The sequence below is a fragment of the Anomaloglossus baeobatrachus genome, chromosome 5 (assembly GCF_048569485.1).
Source record: "Anomaloglossus baeobatrachus isolate aAnoBae1 chromosome 5, aAnoBae1.hap1, whole genome shotgun sequence".
NCBI classification, from domain to species: domain Eukaryota; kingdom Metazoa; phylum Chordata; class Amphibia; order Anura; family Aromobatidae; genus Anomaloglossus; species Anomaloglossus baeobatrachus.
In genome coordinates, this window is record NC_134357.1 from 422,146,094 (window position 1) to 422,170,582 (window position 24,489).

Consider the following 24,489-nt stretch of genomic DNA (forward strand, 5'->3'; position numbering starts at 1 on the left):
GTGGCCCTTTGTTGTGGCGAAATTAGAGCTTGCACACGACCTCGGTCTCTGCCTGCACCACCATCACGTCCACTTCCTTGTTCGTTGACAACGCCCTTGCGCATTTTGCAATGCTGTGCTGATGTGTATTCACTAGACTTGTGCGTTATATCCAAGTTTTTGCAAAACGCACACAAGTGCAGCGGAAAGCTGCCACCAACAGGCACACACGTGCGGTTTTTAAATGCAAGCACGGAGGCACTAAGAACCTAACAGGTCTCTATCCAGGGACAACGTGGAGCCTCCCAATTTTTGGCTGCCCTGCCTAAGGGCTATACTACAATAGACCCACTTCCTTCCAATGGGCACTTCAGGTTTACAGGCCCTCATGCACATCTCTATCCAGGGACAACGTGGAGCCTCCCAATTTTTGGCTGCCCTGCCTAAGGGCTATACTACAATAGACCCACTTCCTTCCAATGGGCACTTCAGGTTTACAGGCCCTCATGCACGTCTCTATCCAGGGACAACGTGGAGCCTCCCAATTTTTGGCTGCCCTGCCTAAGGGCTATACTACAATAGACCCACTTCCTTCCAATGGGCACTTCAGGTTTACAGGCCCTCATGCACGTCTCTATCCAGGGACAACGTGGAGCCTCCCAATTTTTGGCTGCCCTGCCTAAGGGCTATACTACAATAGACCCACTTCCTTCCAATGGGCACTTCAGGTTTACAGGCCCTCATGCACGTCTCTATCCAGGGACAACGTGGAGCCTCCCAATTTTTGGCTGCCCTGCCTAAGGGCTATACTACAATAGACCCACTTCCTTCCAATGGGCACTTCAGGTTTACAGGCCATCATGCACGTCTGTATGCAGGGGCATTGGTGAACCTCACAATTTTGGACTGCCCTGGCAAAGGAAAATACTACAAAGACTCACTTCCTCAAAATGGGCACATTAGACTCAGAGGCCTTTATGTACGTCTCTTCTCAGGGACATCGGAGTGCCACACAATGTTTTACGTAAAATCTTTCATGTAGTAATCTCAAAAAGTAACATACATTAGCTCTATCTCACTATTGGTTATGTGCCCTTAACATTTCCGCCATGAAAATTCATTTTGGTGTTATTTTGGAAGGTTTTCTGGTGAGTCCGTAAAAATGGCGTAAAACGCGGACTAAATTGTTCACAGCTGTGACTTTTGAGTGATAAATGCTTCAAGGGGTCTTCCCCATGCTGTTGCCATGTCATTTGAGCACTCTTCGGAGACTTTTGTGCCATTTTTAGGGTTTCTACATGCTGCCGGTGGTCATTTCACAAAAATACTCGGGTCTCCCATAGGATAACATTGGGCTCGTTGCTCGGGCCGAGTACACGAGTATCTTGGGAGGCTCGGCCCGAGCTTCGAGCACCCGAGCTTTTTAGTACTCGCTCATCACTAGTTATCATTTAAACCCAAGTGTGTATGCCTTTAAGAGTGTGATTCTGGATGATGCAATATTGTAAATTTAGGGGCATGGGGGGAAGATAGGACTGTCTACTTCAGTTCAGAGTGTGTGAGCTGACCACAGGGGAGCTAATTCAGTCTACGGTAGCTGCAACTTAAATAGAAGCTATCATTAGAATATTACCTGTTATTATTATTATTTATTATTATTATTAATAATAATAATAATAATAATAATAATAATAATAATAATAATAATAATAATAATAAAAATGATAATAATAAAAATAATAAAAAAAATATTAAATTTACTTTTAAAATATTTTCCCAATGCTTTTTATTAAGATATCGCAATCTGTATTAAAACTAAAAATATATTCTTGCAATTTCACACAGGTCACTGGGTCTTTTATAGACTCTTAATTTCCCATTGTTTCAGGAAACAACACATGTACAGAGTTGTCAGACCCATATCTTATGTATTGAAATGTCTAATGAGAAAGTACAACTGTCATTATAAAGGGAGAGGGAGCACCCCATGTCCTATTGTGATTGGTGGATCCTGTGTTGTCAGCTGAGCATGCTTGTCATTGTAATCTTGTCTCTTTTGATAAGGAGCCTTCTGAAAACTCTTCCTAAGGCCTAAAACACACTTCCGCAAAAAAAAGGTCCGTGTAACACGGTCCGTTTTTCGGGTCCGTGTTCCGTTTTTTTGGGACGTTTCTCCGGTACGTATGGCATCCGTGTGATGGCGTATGCGAGCCGTGTGTGCGTGTGGAATGTCCGTATTGACATAAAATACGTACGTGTGCTGTCCGTTTATAAAGGCCCGCATTCTTACCCAATTAATGTTGTTAATCATTCATCATGAGATCCTGGTGTTTTTGTTTGCCATCAATTGACCTGATAGATTGGTAACAAGTGTTTCAGATTTCGTGATTAAAAACGGACACGGACGATACATGCTGAACACGGACATACTCCGAGTGAGGTCCGTGCAGGCACGGACCCATAGACTAAAGCGGGTCCGTGCCTGCGTGCTGCCGGCAAAAACCAGACATGTCGTCCGTGTAGAAAAGCACACACACGTACTTACGACACGGACACACGTTCTGTGTGATTTTACGTGTGTGTGCCATCTACCATTGATTAACATGGGTCTCCGTGTGTACGTGTCTCCGGTACGTGCAAATACGTACCACACACGTACAAAAAAAACGGATGTGTGTTGCGGGTCTAAAAGGACAGGAAGGATGATTGTAAAAAGTACCCAGTGACCAGTATGAAAATTGCAAAAATACTGATTTTATTTTTATTAATAAACATAGTGATATTAAAAAAATATATTGCCATCCTGCATTGGTATTTCTTTACTTTTTTTTACGTATCAGCAGATCATGCTGTCCTATACAAAAGACCAGCATAAAATCTGTACATATTAGAGCACACATTTCTTGTCCTCAGGCGCAGTTTGCATACTGTGTCAGACAGTACTGTTAGAAAGTGATTATGAAGAAGAACTCAGTCAATTGTTTACTACAAGAGGTAAAATTCTAAAATTGCTGCATTCAGATAATGAAAAAACATTTTTCATATAGGACTCAGGTCTCAAAGAAGTTGTCTGAATATGATAAATGAGTAAAATTGCAAAGAGGTTGTAAAAATAAGCTACTTTTCAATTTACTTATTATAAATCCTGTCCATTCTTAAGAATAGAGGGATTTTTAATTATATAGTGTACTAGTCATTGCCTAATGTCACGGGGTATGTAATGACGGAAAAAGGGCCCATAGGTTGGCCCTCAGACTCGAGAGAGACTCTGCACTGTCCCTTAACTCGGAAGTAGGCTTGATGGTAGTCAGGTCCGAGCCCCCAGCATTACCCTGTCAGAGCCCTGATCTTACTCCTCCTCTCCCCCACCCTTGGGGCGGACCAGAAACACGATAACAAAATCCCACAGAAACGACACAGACAAGGGAGAACGAAAACTCGTATACACCACACTCAAACACAAATCTGAGACAATATGTGTACAGGCGAATAAAGAATAGTGAAGGAATAATGCACAGCAGGGGAACGTTCACACCACTCAAAATCGCAACACAGATCACCATAAACAGGTTCACCACATGGTCCCGAGTGGCTGAAGCTATGATGAAGCTATTATCGGCTCATACTGAAAGAAACCCGTACCTTAAATAAGAAGGAAACAGCTGCACGTGGATATAAGCAACCTGAGCTCCTAGTTCCTGCTCACCAGTCTGCAGGAATTAACTCCTGCAGGGCTGAAGACCAGTGAATCTGAATCAGTCAACTCCCAGCTTTGGCTGAACTTAGCCAACGCCCAGCTTTGGCTGAACAATTCTGAAGCCTCAGGTTGTTTGGCAGACTCTATAGTGTGAACAGAGTCCGATGCCACCGTACCACCAAATGTATGCAGAGCCAAACATTGCATGACACAAGATTACCGAACCCTTCTGTTAGAGGTGACTAGTGTGCTATACAATGAACAGAGTGTTTGCAAGTTCTTTGCTATATACTGCAAGTGCTGGTGGATTCAGCCAGTTTCAGAGCCCCTAAGCTCCTATGATGCTGCAGAGCCAAAACTACCTCTGTTAGGAGTACCGAAGAGTCCACAGTTCAGGCCTATGGATTATTGGCTTAAACTGTCAATTTTCAGAAGAGCACCACTCACTGGTAAGCAGGAAGCAAGAAGTCAGGTGAATGGTGTGTTCCTGAAGATTGATCTACATGCATGGTAGAGCTATGTCCATCTATCGTAAATGGAACATCAAATCCTTATAAGGCTACTTTCACACTTGCGTTGAACGGCATCCATTGCATTGCGTTGTGTGACGGATGCAACGGATGCATTGCATATAATGGCACAACGGATGCAACGGATCGTACAAAACAACGGAAAGCTTTTATTTTTTTTTCTATTTTTTTTATTTTTTTTTCTTCTTTACAGTTTTACCGGCAGCAGACTATTGTGAACGATCAGCTGATCACCCAGCGGCCGGGCACTCAGCTGAGCGCTCTCAATAGCCGGCAGCCGGACACTCAGCTGAGAGCTCTCACATGCCGGTGGCTGGGCGCTCACCTGAGAGCTCTCACATGCCGGCGGCCGGGCGCTCAGATGAGAGCTCTCACATGCCGGCGGCCGGGCGCTCAGCTGAGCGCTCTCAATGGCCGGCGGCCGGGCGCTCAGCTGAGCGCTCTCACAAGCCGGCGGCCGGGTGCTCAGCTGAGCGCTCTCACATGCCAGTGGCCGGGCGCTCACCTGAGCACTCTCACACGCCGGCGTCCAGGCGCTCAGCTGAACGTTCGGCCACCGAGAAACAAAATAAAGTTTCTGTGATTTTAAAAAAAAAAAAAATAAAAAAAAAAAATAATCATGCGCAGTGAAAAATAAAGGTTTCCGCTGCTCAAAAAAATGTTACATGCTGCGTTCCTTCCGCCCGACGCAGCGTCAAAATAACGACGCTGCGTCGTCCAGCGGATGCAACGCTGACACTTGCGTTACAGTGCGCCGTCCATACAAGTCTATGGAGAATAGCGCAGTGCGTTAACGGACTGCGCTATTCTCCATAGTGACGGACTGCGCTGAACGCAAGTGTGAAAGTACCCTAATTGCATCCTGAGCCAAATCGATTTATAACAAATTGTATTAGTAACCAATTTCACGAAAAATGCAGAATCACTTGATTCTGAAGTTTTTGCAAATCCTTTCACTTCAATCCAGCAAAATTGCTGCCATCTATAATGACATGCGTCGAGCCCCATGTGACCACATTGGGTCTAGTTAGTGCAGGTAGACCCAAAGTCTTGAGGCTCAAGGATCCAAAGACTGCTAATCTTAAGTGAAGAGTAGAGGACAGTGCAAGATGCTGTGCCATTGCCACGAGGACAGGTGAGAGCTACGGAGATATTTTCTTATGTGGTTTATATCTTCTAAGGGACAGTGCATCCTTAATATAACCCTGCTTTTTCTTTCAAAATCATTATTAGTTTAAAAGGAAAAAAACTAGAAGAAATTGGAATCAGACAGAGACATGTATGGCCCATAGACTTCTATTACTTAAATTTTTTTACTCTTTAGAACTATGAAATGTGTTAGTTTGGTCTTAATATGCTTTCAGGTGGCAGAGACGCAGTGAAGATGCTTTTTCCCCTCAGATGCCATCAAGCTTATGGGATGAATGCTTTCAAAGCGTATAAAGTATTGCCAGCTGTGAAGTGGTGCAGCAATCTGCATAGAACAATTCATCATGGCATAGCTTTTATAAGCTGCCAAACTGCTTGACTGACCAACCTAATCCTCACTGACTGAATAAAAACAAAACTGACTTAAACTCAAAACTCTTTTACTACTTTTTGACCCCATATAGACTTTAAATGTCTAGGCAGTCTTCATTCTATATTATATATGACGCTGAGCACACACCCTCAACTTCTTTGGTCGGCCATGCTGAAGCTTGTTCTGCGAGGAACTTGTCTTGTTAAACCACTGTATGGTTTTGGCCACTGTGATTCGCTTAGTTTTAGGTTGTTGAGAATCTGCTTTATGTAGAGAACCAATATATTTTTTAGGTTCTCAAAAATTCTGTGCCATAAAATGCCATGTTGAACTTCCAGTGACCAGTATGAGAGAGTGTGTGAGCGAAAACACCAAATATAACACCTGCTTCCCATTCACATCTGAAACCTTGTAATGCTATGGAGTCACATGACACCGGGGAGGGGAAATGGCTAATTGGGCATCATTTGAACATCTTTACTTAGGGGTGTACTCACTTTTGTTTTCAGCACTTTGGACATTAATGGCCATGTGTTGAGTTATTTAGAGGCCATACCAAATTTACACTGTTATACAAGCTGTACACTGACTACTTTACATTGTACTAAAGTGTCATATCTTCAGTGTTGTCCCATGAAAAGATATAATAAAATATTTACAAAAATGTCAGTGGTGTACTCACTTTTGTTATATACTATAAATATCATTGTTACGGATAGGGAAACCCATTTTAAGATATATTTTAGTGATACTTTGTGGTCATAAAAAAATGTGAAAAACAGATATGTGATTCTTAAATTTCACCCTCGATATCCAATGATATTGGATAAAAAAATTAAAAAAGAAAGTATGAAAATAACTTAAAATGTAGGCCTTAGGTATGGCAAAAGTTCCTTGAATATCTGAATGAGGAATTTGTTTGTAGCTCTTGCAGCTCTTTAAAACACGTATACGAAAAAAATAAATGAAAATTTGCTTGGTCAAGAATCTGGAGATGGCTAAGCTGGTGATTCATACATACACACATGGATTTCAGATGACTGGTTTCTATATGATTTGACATGGTTTTTCTTTGAAGGTTTTTGTCTTGAATGATAATAACATAAGTTAAAAACGACAAATCACATACCAATCTCTGCTGTGATTTGAGGCCTACTTTGTGCAACAATTGATGCAGAGTTATCATTTACATGAACAAATTTTCAAAGACAACCAAAAAATTCAACAAGACAGGTCAACTTTTTGACATCTTAATGCCAACATGTTTTACGTAAAACCGATGATGGTCAGACAGAAAATGGTATAAATCAGCCCTCTCATCTGTTTAAAATCTCTAGCGAATAGGCAGCTAAAGGGCATGTGCACATGGCGGCTTTCAGATGCCGGTTCACCCATATTGTTTTTGAAACAGAAGACTCTTCAGGAAAACGTAGGTGATGACCTTGTCATTGGCGTTTTTGTTAAATTTCATATATAACCGTAGCGGATTGAAAGCAGAAGAACAGTCATGCCACTTCTTTTAGCCGCTTCATGAATTAAAGTCTTAGAATTGGCAAAAAACTGACCATAGCCATAGCAGGTTGTTTTGATGTTGACACTGCAGCGCATATATTCATTCTTTTGGGCATTTTTTAGCGCTTTTTCAATTTAGTTTCATGTGACATCCATTTCAAAAAGACGTCGTGTACACACTCTTAGACTAACCATGATCTTTTTATACATGCAGTGTATCATACGCTAAATAGTGTCATTAAGAAGCTTATGACGATTGCACTATTCCCTAATTTAGCTCATTTACAGAGAACCAATTAGCATATTCTACCTCCCCTCCTCCAGAGGCAATCATCTCCATTTACATCATTAGAACCACAGTGCAGCAGAGATATACTCGTAAGCTGCAGTCACCTAAACCGAGTGGTTTTAGAGAGTTAACATTTTATTTCAGATCTGCGGATCTAGCATATTCTCACGACGATAAATTTAAATTGGCCGTCGTACTACATGTCATGGAAGTGCTTGCTAGATATGTGCATGGTCCATTAGTGTCTGCTGAAGGACTGCATTAATATAATTGTAAGTTTGCTCCCAAATGAAATCCACATAAAAATTGAAAAATATTAATCTGGCACGGATAGTGGAGCATTTCTGTACAACGAGAAAAATAAAAGTCAAATGATATTGCATTTCAATAGTTACATTTAGAATGACCAGCAGAAAATATAAAAGGTCCTTGATTGGATATTGAAAATGTGCAAGCCATACATATTGCATTATCTTTTGTCTATGAAGAGTGATCAGTGCTTAAAAAGATATTCCCAATTGTGCAGAATATCACCTATCCACAGGTGATGCAACTGGTGGGAGCACCATCGATCCTAAAGCCCACTTTACACGTTGCAATTAGTTGTACAATCGCATTTGCGATGTGACACGCCCAGGTCGCATATGCGATTGAATGAGATTTCACGTTGGTCGTTCATTTGCTGTCACACGAGCGTTAGTAGTCTATGTTAAATTGATCAATGTTATGTGCGATCCTTTAGATCATGTGTTCTGTGACGTATGCATTGGGCACCTTTTTTTTTTTTTATTTATTGACTTGACAAGCGTGTGTAATGTGTAGGGATGTGTTTTTACTATGTCATCTGCCATTCAGCTCTGCTACATGGCCGCTGACAGCAGACACAGACAGCCATGTAGCAGAGCTGAATGGCAGATGACAGCAGACACAGACAGAGCCGCACTGTCAGAATGAACTCGGGTGAACTTCACCCGAATTCATGGTCATGCTGCGGCTCTGTCTGTGTCGCGCCCTGATTAGCGGTCACCTGTGAAGACTCACCGGTGACTGCTAATCTCCTAAGTTACAGAAGTTAGCAGCCCTCTCTCATACTCACCAATCCCCGATCCCCGGCGCTGCACGGCATTCACACTGCTCCGGCGGCTTTTACTGTTTTGAAAAAGCCGGCCGCCCATTAAACAATCTCGTATTCCCTGCTTACCCCGCCCACCGGCGCCTATGATTGGTTACAGTGAGACACGCCCCCACTCTGAGTGACAGGTGTCACACTGCACCCAATCACAGCAGCCGGTGGGCGTGTCTATACTGTGTAGTGAAATAAATAATTAAATAATTAAAAAAAACGGCGTGCGGTCCCCCCCATTTTTAAAACCAGCCAGATAAAGCCATACGGCTGAAGGCTGGTATTCTCAGGATGGGGAGCTCCACGTTATGGGGAGCCCCCCACCCTAACAATATCAGCCAACAGCCGCCCAGAATTGCCGCATACATTAGATGCGACAGTTCTGGGACTGTACCCGGCTCTTCCCGATTTGCCCTGGTGCGTTGGCAAATCGGGGTAATAAGGAGTTATTGGCAGCCCATAGCTGCCAATAAATCCTAGATTAATCATGTCAGGCGTCTATGAGACACCCTCCATGATTAATCTGTAAATTACAGTAAATAAACACACACCAGAAAAAAATCCTTTATTAGAAATAAAAACACACACATATACCCTGGTTCACCACTTTAATCAGCCCCAAAAAGCCCTCCTTGTCCGGCGTAATCCAGGATGATCCAGCGTCGCTTCCACCGCAGCTGCATGGAGGTGACCGGAGCCGCAGCAGACACAGCCGCTCCGGTCACCTCCACACAGCAAATGAACACAGCCGCGCGATCAGCTGCTGTCACTGAGGTTACCCGTGGCCACCGCTGCATCCACCGGTGGCCGCGGGTAACCTCAGTGACAGCAGCTGATCGCACGGCTGTCTTCATTTGCTGCATGGAGGTGACCGGAGCGGCTGTGTCTACTGCGGCTCCGGTCACCTCCATGCAGCTGCGGTGGAAGCGACGCTGGATCATCCTGGATTACGCCGGACAAGTAGCGCTTTTTGGGGCTGATTAAAGTGGTGAACCAGGGTATATGTGTGTGTTTTTATTTCTAATAAAGGATTTTTTCTGGTGTGTGTGTGTTTATTTACTGTAATTTACAGATTAATCATGGAGGGTGTCTCATAGACGCCTGACATGATTAATCTAGGACTTATTGGCAGCTATGGGCTGCCAATAACTCCTTATTACCCCGATTTGCCAACGCACCAGGGCAAATCGGGAAGAGCCGGGTACAGTCCCAGAACTGTCGCATCTAATGTATGCGGCAATTCTGGGCGGCTGTTGGCTGATATTGTTAGGGTGGGGGGCTCCCCATAACGTGGAGCTCCCCATCCTGAGAATACCAGCCTTCAGCCGTATGGCTTTATCTGGCTGGTTTTAAAAATGGGGGGAACCGCACGCCGTTTTTTTTAATTATTTAATTATTTATTTCACTACACAGTATAGACACGCCCACCGGCTGCTGTGATTGGGTGCAGTGTGACACCTGTCACTCAGAGTGGGGGCGTGTCTCACTGTAACCAATCATAGGCGCTGGTGGGCGGGGAAAGCAGGGAATACGAAATTGTTTAATGGGCGGCCGGCTTTTTCAAAACAGTAAAAGCCGCCGGAGCAGTGTGAACGCCGTGCAGCGCCGGGGATCGGGGATCGGTGAGTATATGAGAGAGGGGGATAGACTGACATGGACAGAGAGTGAGGGACTGAGATAGTGACCGACTGACAGAGATTAGTGAATGACAGACATTGTGAGGCGCTTCAGAACGCAGCTTTTCAGCTCCGCTCTGAAGCAGACTTTTTTTAAGCTGCGGTGCAGAGCGCACACCTGCGCACATAGCATCAGACAACAAAATCGTATGAGGGATGTCACACGTTACAATTCACTAGGTTCGTGCAACAAAACGCTCAATTCTAGAGAATGATACGATGTGTTTGCGATCAACGGTTTTGCGTTCAATCCTGATCGCGTGTAGCTGTCACACGCAGATACCTCACAAACGATGCCGGATGTGCGTCACTTACAACTTGACCCCAACGACGGATTGTGAGATATATTGAAGCGTGTGTAGCGGACTTAAGAGAGTGGCTCTAAAATAAAGCTGTGATTGCGCATGCACACCAACGCTCTATATATACATTGTTTGAGACTGTAGGGGAATAGCTGAATGCTGTGATATTTCCAAAAGTCATAAGCAATGTCACGCTGTACAAAGGGGTAGTAAGAAGTACTACAGCGCATTCCCCACTAGGTGGCAGCAGAGTAGTGAAGGAGAGTCAAAGTAACACTGTAATAGAAAGGAGGATGAAGTACAGCAGAGTAACTTCAGCAGGCAGATCACAGGCGAACCACCGGGGGCCAATAGAATAGTCAAGCAGTCAGGGTCTAGCCAGGAAGTCGAGTCACTGCAGAGGGAGGATCAAAATCAGGTTAGAAAACAGAACCAAGGTCAGATTCCGGGAGATCAGATATGCATAGGGAAACACAAAGGGCACAGGGAAAGGAGACAAGACCGGAGCGTGAGGAGACACAAACACGGGAAGGAGGATAAACTAGGATGGGTAAACAAATGACAGGAGAGGGAAGTCAGGGACTGGGATAGACGGACGAACAGGGGAGGGTACAGGTCAGGGCACAGTAACTAGGAGTCAGATCAAACAGGAAATCTCACCAGAGCCAGTCACAGGCCACAGAGCAAAACTATAACCAGCACTGGAATACTGGTACCTGAAACCAGAACGTGCCTGATGGGAGTTAACCCCTGACATGACCAGGCCGGGTCTGGGAAACTCTGGAGCGGGGAATACTGGTAATGGATCATGACAAGCAATGAATGGAACAGCAGTGCATTTAAAAATAAAACCATTAACGCTATTTAGATACACAGATGGAAGATGCGCAACATCAAGCCTTGAAAACCAAAAATTTGAGCAATTTGTGTACAACTTTTTGTCACGCTACTATTTTAGAGTTGAAATTTGACAATAACAAGGGGACAAACTTAGAGACACAAGCAAATCACAAACACATGCAACTTACATCGCAACCTGTGATAAAACATTGGCCTCGATTTATCAAGACTTGCCAACTTTATGCCGATTTTGATGTCGAACCGGGGTGGAGTATGAGGCTCCTGATTCATAAAAAGGTTCAAGACTCTTAATGAATGTGACGAGGTGCGAAGTGGTGTGTGCTTCCATGAGCCCCGCCAGAAATCTTACTCCAGTCCCTGTTGGAGGAAGAGTTGTGACACAAAGAATGTCGCCACTCGTCATGTATTTCATGAGTGGCAGTCATCATGGCCCCATCTTGCCCTAGATTCCCAATTTTGTCAGAGCTCGGTGAAAATAGCACAGCAATGCCAAAAGTCGCAAAATTATCGTGCAGCCTTAGGTTACGCCAAAATGTTGTGTCCTTTAAAAGATTTTTATGCTTGAATTGTGCATTGGATAAATCAGGGCCATTGTGTTCATGTCACAACCCAACCACATTGACATCCATTAAATACAATGTCACCTCTTCATATTACATGACCAAAGTTGGCATGAAATCCTAACATTATAAAAAAAGGTGTATTACACAATCAATGACAACCATAGCTTTTATGGATCATTTACTATACATCCAGATTTAGTGGAAATATCTGCCCAGTATTTATTGTGATATAGGGTTAATGTACTAAAGCATTGACATCCAGGATCACTTTCCATTCTATAAGTAATCTATGCAGTCTACTGGACACAATGCCCTGCTCTCTGTTTTTTAAAAAAATATCCCCTATCCTTAGGACAGAGGATAACTTTCTGATTACTAGGGTGTGAATGCAATGTCCACCAGTCATCTTGATATTGGAGGTCTAAACTGCCCAGAATGGGACTCGACAGCCCCATCTTGAATGGCTTTTTGGTGAACATGCTTCACCTGCATTCCGTTCATTGTCATTTTATGGGACTGCTAGAGAAAACCTAGTGCACTACTTTGCTATTTCTGGCAGAATCATTGTCAATGAACGGAACAGAGGTCAAAAAAGCAGACCTTCACTCCATTCAAGATGGGACTTCAGAGCCCAGTCCTCAGGGTTCAAGAGCTCCAGACTTGGGATGACTGGGATTGCAGTGGTCGGATTACCAATAACCAAAGTTATTCCCTATCTATAAGTAGTTGGTTTTTTTAGGTGGGGAAGGGGATCAACAAACAATTTTTAAATAAATATTTGTCAAAAGGAAATGTTTTTTCCCTGCTCCAATTCTATCAATCAAAACATCAAATTATTAGAATATAGAGTATATCTATTGGTGGTCTTGCATTTACAGGCTCTATTTGACGTCATAGTGATGTTAGTGGGTACGCTATCTTGTATTTTCTTGTTTTCCCAAACATGTTAGTTAACCAAAAGAGTTGATGCTCAATGATTCTATAGGCACAGTGTTTTTGTGTCCCTAAAAAACTCAACATTTAAAAAGGGTTGTCCACTGCAATATTTTACTGTAAATACAGGCCTGTTGTTCCTCCACCGGTCACAACATTTCTTCTTCCGGTGGTCAGCATGACATGACTACTTCTGCCAAACCTTAGCCATTGATTGGCTTATTGCTCCCCTGTCTCAGCCAGAGGAAAAAGTGTCAGAGCTTTCTCTTACAGCTTGGCGTAAATGTGACGCCCTGGCAAAACCAGGTAGTCACACAGTTTTAGGCCCCCGCATAACACCGCTCCCACACAGGGTTAAACCGGCCGACAAAATCCTAGTCACCCCCTCAGGGAAGGACAAACACACCAGTGGGTGGGACCAGGCGGAAGGAAAATGCCCACCTAGGGGTCTGGAGAGCCCAGGGCGGGAAAACAGTCAGATAGGTTTAGAGAGAGTGGAGTGGAGAAGTCGAGCTCAAGCAGTCAAGGCCTGAAGTTCAAGCTGACAGGTGTCAGGGTCGGAGCCCTGACACATTGGCTAGGTGGCAGACAGTGGTCAGCGCCAGCAGGAGACTGGAAGATGGCTCGGCAGATCCGAGGTGGACCGGGCCAGGGTTGTAGCCCGCTGGTACCGACACTGGAGAACCGACCCGGAAAGCATGCACACAAGGGGGTACTCGGACCCTGAAGCCAGGACTGGCACTGATGGCCTAGCTAATTAACCAATTGAGGGCAGGATTCCAGGTCCTGTCATAACCTAAGTGCCGAAAAGTAGACAACCAGCCACAGAGAGGGATAGGGCAGCTGCCAGTAGATCCCACGGGTCAATGTCTGACGGGCACGGCTCCCAACCAATGGACCGGGAGCGGACTCCTGCGTTACAAACCGGGAAGTCTACACAAGAAAACACAAAGTGCAGAGGAAAGGGGCATTGACCACCGACCCGGGTGTGGGACCACATACACCCGTCTGCGTCAGCCGGCCACCATCACCTTGGTTTACCAAAGGACTTGTGTGATTTATTCAACTGTGAGTAACATCCCCGGCCTGACCGGGTGTGCCAGCTCCTGCCGTTATCATCCCCTGCACAGAGACATTGGGCCCCGGGGCATCAATCCCTGCCCACGGAGGGGTTAACATCCAGCTGCCAGTCCATCGCCCTCGGGAGCCCCACAGCAGCAGCGGTGGTGCTACATCTTACCACACACCATAGGTGGCGTCACAGACAGTTTTCAACAACCCCCGTACAACTACGTCCCTCCTTTTTTTCATGCGAAGTGTCCCTGTGACCTCTGGGTCCGGTAGAGTCCCTCAAGCCATACCGTAGATCCGGATCTGAGCAGCTGATGGCGTGGGGGCAGCACATAAACGTTATAGCTGCAGCCAGTTAGTGGCTGCCGATTGTCTGCAGTGGTCTGATGACATCCACCACTGGAAGAGGAGGAGAGGAGAACACCATGAGCCCATCAATCATTGTGAGGTAGCTACAGGGATTGGTAGGTAAGTAACTTTTATAACACTAGAACTACTGGACTCGTGACACCTATATAGAAATACATGGTGCAAAGTAGTCAAAATGACTACCTCAGTAGTTCTAGTGTTAATGATCATCATGGGGTAATTTGTACAGTAAATGATGATAGTGGACAATCCATTTAATGCCACAATAGTAGAAGGGACTTTACCTCCAAATTTCTGTGTTCAAATATTTACTGTTTATTTTTTGGCTTCATTGTTAAAAAAGGCAATTGCTTCCAATGGTCCATGTTTATGCTGTTTCTTTTAATTTAGTGCTGTGCAACTTTTATTACATTCATGGATTTCTCTTCATTTCCTCCAGAACTGCTTATTTTTGCAGTGAAAAGTGACTTAGAAAATCAATAAAAGGCTTACGCAGCCTAAATTCTCGCTGACGTGTACAAAAAAAGCATTGTCACAATTTCATCTAATATATCTTCATTGCTTGTTAGTGTTCTTCCCCTCCCCCTGGTTGGCAGGGTCCTTCCCCGTCTAGAGAGTCATTCAATTAAAGGGTATATCCAGGACTTTAAAAAAAAAAATCTGCCCAATCAGTAACAGGAAGGTAGTTGGTATCTACTGGCCTCTTGTGTCTGGCGCCTTTCTTCCCTGGCATGGATTGGTCATGGATCGCTCCTGCCAGTGATACAATGGCTTAGTCAACAGAGTGGAAGCTTTTCTGCTTTATAGACGGTGATGTCATTCTGATGAACAGCCAGCTCGCCACTGCCTAACTGCAGGGAGCTGGTTGTCGAACAGCATGATATCAGCAGTACCGCCCTGTCTGCAGAGTAGAGCAAATGAGAAGATGTTAGCGGAAGCAGATGAATCGCCAGCACATTCTTTTTTTTTTTTTTTTTTTTTTAAAGTCCCAAATATACCCTTTAAGAGAATCACTCTCAGCATTTGAAAAGTCATAACAAAACTGTGCAAGCGCTTTTCTTTCTGTGCGAGGAGCTGTATTTCTCACTGGCAACTTTGCAGAATTTCCTTAATCAATTTTGAAGGGTTTTAAAGTAATTTTGAGGTATGTTCACATGGATAATTTTTCCAGAAATTTTGAAGCCTAAAGTTTTTGAAGCAGAAGTCGGTTCAGGAAACTGGAGTTTTGTTTTTCCTGAAGAATATTTTGTGGTGTTTTTAGTAGTTTCCTGAACTTGTTCAGACAGTAGAAGAATGGTCACCTCACTTCTTTTAACCTCTTTGCATAATATTTACATATTTGCCTTCTTTTGGCTGCTTTTTTATAGGTTTTACAGAGAGTTTTTGCAGCAAAATCCACCTGAAAAATATGTCATCATAACCACTCTGGGGAACTAAAGTTTTCAATATAACCACTCTGGGGAACTAAAGTTTTCAATAGTTTGGTATTTTGTAAAGGATTTGGCTGTGTGCACACCCAGTGGTGGACATATCATTGGTGCAACCTGTGCAGCCACACAGGGGCTCAAGAGGAAAAGGGGGCCCATTTCTACCCCCAAAGCAGGTGGAATTGTACATTATGATGAATGATTGGACTTTAAAGGATCCATATACTATTCTTGCACAGGGGGCTCGTCTGTCTGTATCTGCCAGTGTGCACACCATATTGTTTTTTAGTGGAGTCTTCCCAGTATTTGCCTGAAAAGAGACACAAAACCACTATAAAAAAATGGACAATGTACAGCAATGTCAAAGTAACATTGCTGTGCACATTTTCAGTGTTTTGTTACTTTTTTTTATTGCTTCAGGGTTCAGAAATCCTGGAGTAGTAAAAAGAAGTAACATTCTTTCTTTGGGCAGTATCAGTAATTATTGAAAATATAAGAAAAAAGACGTCGCTGACAATGCCATCACAAAAACACCAGCAAAAACGCGAGCAGAACTGATTCAGGAAAAAAACTTTTTTTGTTTTTTTTTAAGTGTCTTTGTGAGAGAAAACTCCAGATTACAGGCGTTTCTACTCCAAATACTCCTCAAAAATCTCTATGAGCCCATCACCTTGGAAAGATTTTCCTACAGAAATTTCTTGCAGGTTTTTGATTGGAGTGAGTCTTTTTTTAAGATTTTCCATCAGGATACTTTTCAGTGAAGGGACATGGACTTTCCTTTCTCCAATCAGGTGCTTTTCAATACCTGAAGTGGATAAAAAAAATTACTAGGAAGACTCATTTAGGCTATGTGCGAACGCTGCAGATTTACCGCGGATTTGCTGTAGAAAATGTGTCTGACATTTCTGCAGTCAATCCCCAGCAAAACCTATGGGTATAAAAAAATGCTGTGCACACAATGCATTTTTTATACCTCCGGATTTACTCGCAGATTTTTCGCTGCGGAATTAATGTGCATGTCACTTCTTTTCCGCAGGTACCTGAGTTTTGTGCCACAGAAAAATGGTAAAAATCCGAAGGGACAAACCTGCGGAAAAAACGCGACAAATCCACACCAAACAGCGGCAAAACCGCATGCGGATTACATTGCGGTTTTGGTGCAGTTTTTTACTGCAGGTGCGGGATTCTTTAAGAGGGTCCGGATTTTCCTTGAGAAAAAGTCACTTTCTAGTGCGCCCATTGCCTTATGGGTTTTCAAGCAATCTTTCAGACTCATTACAAAAGATTCCTCAAAAAACTTTGTGTGCACCTACCCTTAAGATAATTTTTTGTAGGGTGAGTTGTAATTATTATTGGTACCATCCTGAGATAGATAGCTTTTTTTATCCTATTTTATTTAAATAATTTTTTGGAAAGTGGGACAAAAAAATAACAATTGTGTAATTTTTTTTCCTATATTTTCTGTTACGATGTACCTCAAGTGAGTTAATTAATGTAAAAAGTTTAAAAATAATTATATCATGGTGCAGGTATGAAGATACTGAGGATATTATTTTTTCTTTAATAGTTTCATATAATAAAACATTTTTTTATTAAGGAAAACACTTTTAACAAATTTAACTTTTTATAGTTGTACAAATTTTAATATTTTATTTACTTTCCACTAGGGAACTTGAACCTATATTGGATTGAGTGTTCAGACAATTCACCAAAATATTTCTGGCAGGCCCTAATGGGTTCAAAAAGAGGGCAGCCATAGTAGCCATTGATAAGGCCGACAGCTGCCAAAGCAACCCATGGCCACAATGTAATAATGATGAGATGAAGTGATAGAGGGGATCCCATTTCCTCTGTCAAACACCTTAGATGCTATTACTAAACACCAATGCATCTAAGGGGTTAACCATCCAGGGGTGGGACCATCCTGGCAGCTAAAGCATGAACTAAACTGAGTAATAGTCCTGTATCTGATATTATCTATACACTTAGGCGGGCTTTGCACACTACGACATCGCAGGTGTGATGTCGGTGGGGTCAAATTGAAAATGACGCACTTCCGGCATCGCATGCGACATCGTAGTGTGTAAAGGCTCGATGATACGATTAACGAGCGCAAAAGCGTCGATAATCGTATCATTGGTGCAGCGTCAGCGTAATCCATGATTACGCTGACGCGACAGTCCGATGTTGTTCCTTGCTCCTGCGGCAGCACACATCGCTGTGTGTGAAGCCGCAGGAGCGAGGAACATCTCCTACCGGCATCACTGCGGCTTCCGTAGGATATGCGGAAGGAAGGAGGTGGGCGGGATGTTTACATCCCGCTCATCTCCGCCCCTCCGCTCCTATTGGCCGCCTGCCGTGTGACGTCGCAGTGACGCCGCACGACCCGCCCCCTTAATAAGGAGGCGGGTCGGCGGCCAGAGCGACGGTCGCAGGACATGTGAGTGCATGTGAAGCTGCCGTAGCGATAATGTTCGCTACGGCAGCTATCACAAGGATATCGCAGTTGCGACGGGGGCGGGCACTATCGTGCTCGGCATCGCAGCATCGGCCTGCGATGTCGCAGCGTGCAAAGTGCCCCTTAGGCCCCGTGCACATATTGAATATTTGATGAGTATTTTCCCTCAGTATTTGTAAGGCCACGTGCCTACGTTGAGTATTTGGTGAGTTTTTACCACAGTATTTGTAAGGTCACGTGCCCACGTTGAGTATTTGGTGAGTTTTTACCACAGTATTTGTAAGGTCATGTGCCCACGTTGAGTATTTGGTGAGTTTTTACCACAGTATTTGTAAGGTCACGTGCCCACGTTGAGTATTTGGTGAGTTTTTACCACAGTATTTGTAAGGTCACGTGCACACATTGAGTATTTGGTGAGTTTTTTACCTCAGTATTTGTAAGGCAAAACCATTGAGTGGGTGTTTCTATTATACTTTTCCTCTGATTGTCCCACTCCTGGTTTTGGCTACAAATACTGAGGTAAAGCACCCTAAACATTGCCACCCTTATCTGAAAATTAGCCTGACAAAAAGGGACATTGCAGGACAGGATCTGGTACCTGTCTCAAATACATTTTTGTAAACAGTTGAAGGGCTTATCTAGGACTATTTATTTTTATTACTACGTGTCCAATAACTAACAGGCAGGTAGCTGCCTGCCTGATATGCCCACTGCCAAACTCTGCCGACTTAGAGAGGTCACAGAACGTTCCTGCTGGTAATTCAGCGGCTTCCAGTAACATCACATAGACAGTGGCTTCTCTTCCACTTTGGTCTGTTGATGCACTGCCAATGTCATGGTTATTGATAACCGGCTCCCTGCTGTCTAATTGTGGGGAGCAAGTGATATGGCAGTCAAACTCCATTGACAGAGCAGCCCAGAAGAGAAAGAGCTACTCTGTTGACATGCAGCTGAATTGCCTATGACCAACGCTGGGTAGAACAGGCCTCTGTTAGCAACTACCTGCCTATTAGTTCTTAGTCACATAGTTAAAAAAAAAAAAGGTCTGGACAACCTTCTTAAATGACTGTTATATGGATTTTGCTGGAACAGCCCTTAGGCCTTGTTCACACAGTGCAGATTTAATGCAGTAATAGAAAAAACTACTATATATTTATGCCCTACGTTAATTGTAAAATGTTACAGTCAACTACAATCCCATAGTAGAGTATTTTAGGGGTGAATTATTTTCATATGTTCACATCTAACCCCAATGAACCTCACTAACTATAAATAGGCCATCAAATTTCCGTTGTGGGACTCAGCAAATTTTTAATGGAAGTTTCTAATAATTAGTCTCCAATGCAGAAGTGAACATGGCTTTAGCTCTCTAAAATGAATGTGCAGAATATTAACATGGCTAAATAAAAATAGTAAAGCTGGTGACTGAGGGAAGGGCCACAGAGGGTGGGGTATAACACAGAAGTTCCCTCTTTGGTGTTCCCTAAATTCCTGTGTCATACCCTGCTCCTTCAGTCCCTGCACCAGGTCTAGCAGTGTTTAGCCCCAGAGCTTCTTTATGCAGGCAGCCATTTGGCTACCTATGCACCGCCATATAGTACAGACCATGACTTTCTGCAATCCTATTCAGTGACCAGCGTATTGGACAACTACTTAACCAATGTATAGAAAATGCAAAGAGCAATTTTAATTAGGAGCCATAAGTTTTCTTGAAAGGAGCTTTACAGATAAGCCTGACAAGAAGAATAAGTCCTCCGATAGAGCCCTCAAGGTGTGAAATATTTATCAGTAAAACAGTTTTAACCTACCCACTGCCAGTGCTTACATGGGGGAAAATGAATGCTTTTACGAGAATGCTCATGTTTTATCCTATGGAAGGTTTGCACAGCACGTCTCATTTTTTCCAGTCAATGCTAAACCGACCCAGGAATCAACATTACCACCTTATAATATAACTGATGCAGACAACTCTCAGCAAAGCAGAGTAGAGTCCAAAGCTCACAATGATGATCCTGTATGAGAGCAGTAAATAGACATTACCTAGATGTAGACCGCTATAAGCTAGAACGAGGTGAATGACAATATACAAGAATTTGATAACTAAACAACTGTATGAAACCAAGAGATGCAATAAATTCTACTCGCTGACATGATCAATTCATTCAGAAATGAATACGGTTATTGTCTGATTTGATACATCGTATTATTTCTTCCAAGCCAGGCACCTGTTGACCTTGGCCTACTGCGCTCTACAGATCCAGCTCTCCAGCTGAGCCAAACAATTGTGTTTATTAAACCCTCTGGCTTTGTCTTCACATTGCGGACAAGTGGGAATGTGTATAACTTGGATCTCCAGTGCATTATATTAGACAGGAATTTGGCAGGCCTTGTGGCCATGTGCCACTCTGACTTGGGACCTCAAGAACCCATGCACAGGCTAGCAAGTGCCAATTAAGCTTTTACGGTGAGGTTGCACACCATGATCTATAATCAAACTCATGTAAGCTTCAAAGGAAACCGGTATAAACTTTCATTTTCAAAATTTAGAGGATATAGAAGAAACTAAGCAACGGTATATAACCAAGATGCAAATAAGTTCAATTAAATCATTGAGGCCCATAATTCAATTTTTTTCCCAAACACTCATTGAAAGCAAAGACAGGTCCAGGTAAATAGTACTCACGGTTTGAAAGTCTCTGTAGTTGCACTCATGTCCTCTGAACTTGCAATAAAGCATCATGTCCTTCAGGTCATGACCAGTTCGCTCCATGAATTCACCCATACAGAAGGTCTTCGGTTTGAACTGCTTGAATTTGGTCTTCTCTTCAAGAACGGCCAAGACTTCTGGGTCTGCCAAATGAGGTTCAAGTATGTGACCATTGACGTCAAGTAGCTCCAGCAGTTCCCCTGCATGGTATAAATCATTAGTTGTAATTTTGGTAAAGCGAAAGGAGTTGAGATTACAGATGGTAACAGCAGGAAAAACAAGGCTCTCAACCACCACTTGGTCCACTTTAGTGACATGTTGGTAGGAGAAGTAAAAGGCCACTCTCTCTGAACTTTCCAGAAGAAGAAGGCCCAGTGAGCATAGAAAGGCAATTGTCCACAGGAAGCGCCGAATTGTCAGTGGGCCATAAACAAATATATGCCGGATCCCATGGAGTGTGGATGTGTTGGCAAAGATCTGAATACTAGAGGGGTGGAGGCTTCCCAGGCTGTCCTCACTGGGGCTCTCCTTCAGATCCATTTTTCCACTTGGGAGGTACAGCCTTGTCACCTCCAGTTTGATTTTTTTTTTGTGGTTTTTAGACCTCTCTACATGAAATACCAGAGGAGAAGCAGCAGCCCCCTAGTAGTCTCTCCCTCCCAACCACCAAAGCCTGCTGTCAACTCAACGATCGCCAGTTGGGGGTAAATGTTTATAAATAAAATCCATAGAAACTCTGGCTGTAGATTTCTTCATTGCGATAAGGAGGGTTGGATGTGCGTGGGGAGACACCAAGGTGAGGTGGAACTGCTGTGGGTGGGAAGAGAAATAGACACCGGCCAATAGAATCAGAATTCATCCTTTCTCCCTCTTGCTCCATCTCCACCTCGTTCTCACACGCAGACAGGGAAGAAATGTGATTAAACAAAACCAAGCAGACTGATGAATAAAAAGGATTGCAAACCAGTGTTCAGCTGTGTGTGTTAACTGGTGCGGCAGCCAGTGTCTGTGGTCCCTTGAGGTGGATTTCACCGGAGTATTCTTTTCTTGATGACCAACCGCTTGAATTAATCTCTCTCATTCTCAGATCTTCACCCACCCACCTTCCCTGTGACACAAAACCCAGACGGTGCCAGATTCAGTCCGCGATGTGAGAGCCAGCAGAGGTGATGAGGGAAGGGGTGGGGAGAGCTGGAAAAGCATCACACTCTGTGAATATATTTGTCTGAATATCCACAACACATCAGTGGAAGACCTCGGTATATAAAGACTGTGAAGGGTGGAGGGAAAAGGGGGATCGTTTAGATGCCTCCAGGGTAGCAATAAACTGCATCTGAGAAATCATTCAGATAGTAGAGCTGATGGGCAAAGTTAAATATGTAAGTGTGGCGGGTACATGGCAGACCAATCCATTAGAGGGCTGGAAAAATGATATAAAACCTACAGATTTAACCGTTTAGTTCTTTTTATCTTATGCGCCGCGAATCTTATCACACACTGACATCAATTTTTATCTTTAGGAGAGAAGAGATGGGAATATCTGGGACGGACAGACAGCAGTTGAAGAACTGGTGAAGTGAAAAAAACTCCAGAGATTAATTATGCTTTAAAATATCCCAGAATGCAGGAACATGGGCAGCTGAGCCAGGCACACAGCCTGCTGTCAGGAAAGGCAAGTACAATATACCAGGCTCAAACTGACAGGAGTAGTCTCGCTGGGATCCAAAAACCAGATTCAATGTCTTTCTCCTTAATCCCATACATCTTGGAAATAGCCATTATCTCTGCAGATAAAACACTAGAGAAATCTTTTAATAAACACTCTAAAGAGGGATCACTGTGTATCTGATAAAAGCTTTGGTTAAAGAAGCACTCCGGGCAAAAAAAAAAGTATAATTTTAGGACTTGTTCACAAACTGCTGCTTCTGACGCACATTTTTGCATAGTAAAAAACACTGTACATTGCATTTCCAGCAAAGGGAAGATGTCTGAAATCTCAGGCACATGATACTTTTTTTTTCTTCGTGGATTTGAACCATGAAAGTGTTTTTACACATCTGCAGCGTCAGTTCTTTTATCGTTTTTGCAGCGTTTTTTAAACATTCAAATGAATAGAAAAAAATGCATGTAAAAAATACATAAAAAAGGCACGTAAAACTTGTCAAAAACAACTTTAATACTCATCTTCAAAGGGAATGACTAGCAAGTAAAGTTTTTTCTCATTCATATCGCTCAAAATGGGCCAGATCCCTTGCAATACTGTTTATGACTCTTAAAACACTAAAAAAAAAGTGTCAAAAATGCATTACATAACACCACGTTTTTTCTTCCAACACATTTTTTGGTACAGAAAAATCTGCTGAAAATACTTGATAGGTGCACATACCCTTACTTTTACCTTTCCTAAAAGTCTTACTATTTCTCCAATGTGAGGGGTCAATAATTCTCATTAGTGATGAGCGAGACTACAATGCTCGGGTGCTCGGTACTCGTAATGAACAGTTGGACACTTAGATGGGACCGACTCGAGTACCTGAGGATAATGGAACTCAAAGGGGACCGCGAGCATTTTTCTGAAAGATTTTCCGGAAGAAGGCTTGAGTCAAATACTGACTTCCATCACACTCAGGTACTCGAGTCACTCCCATCTGAGCGTCCAACTGCTCATTACGAGTACCAAGCATAGTAATGCCCGCTAATCTCTACTTGTTATAAGTACCGAGAACCCAAGCATGGTAGTGCTCATTCTTCACTACTCATTACGAGTACCAAGCACCAAAGCATGGTAGTGACCACTTATCAATACTCGTTAGAAATCCTGAGAATGGCAGTGCACCCTCATCACTACTCATTACCAGTAGCAAGCACCCGAACATGGTAGTGCCCACTCATCACTACTGGTTACAAATACCCAGCATGATGGTGCTTGCTCATCACTATTCGTTACCAGTACTGAGCACCCGAGCATGGTAGTGCTCGCTCATCACTACTGGTTATAAGTACTGAGCACCAAAGCATGGTAGTGCCCGCTCATCACTACTGGTTACAAATACTCAGCATTGTAGTGCTCACTCATCACTACTCGTTACCAGTACTGAGCACCTGAGCATGGTAGTGCCTGCTCATCACTATTCATTACGAGTACTGAACACCCGAGCATTGTAGTGCCTATTCATACTAGTTACGAGTACCAAGCACCTGAGCATGGTTATGTCCGCTCATCACTATTGCTTACAAGTACCGAGCATGGTAGTGCTCGCTAATCACTACTCGTTACAAGTACTGAGCACCCGAGCATGGTAGTGCCCTCTCATCACTATTCATTACGAGTACTGAGCACCCGAGCATTGTCATGCCCACTCATCACTAGTTACGAGTACCAAGCACCTGAGCGTGGTAGTGTCCGCTCATCACTATTGCTTACAAGTACTGAGCATGGTAGTACTCGCTAAACACTACTCGTTACAAGT

The 24,489-nt window shown here is 43.4% G+C and overlaps 1 protein-coding gene across 1 annotated transcript in view; it reads right to left on the reverse strand.

The window, feature by feature from the left end:
- The window catches only part of ASIC2 (acid sensing ion channel subunit 2), a 1,244,893-nt gene extending 1,222,656 nt beyond the window's left edge, over nt 1-22,237 (reverse strand). Inside the window, exon 1 of the mRNA XM_075350302.1 lies at nt 20,996-22,237. Within this exon, the coding sequence (XP_075206417.1) occupies nt 20,996-21,559 (564 nt within the window). The 5' untranslated portion in view covers nt 21,560-22,237. The remainder of the gene's footprint in view (nt 1-20,995) is intronic.
- Between the last annotated feature and the right edge of the window lie 2,252 nt (nt 22,238-24,489).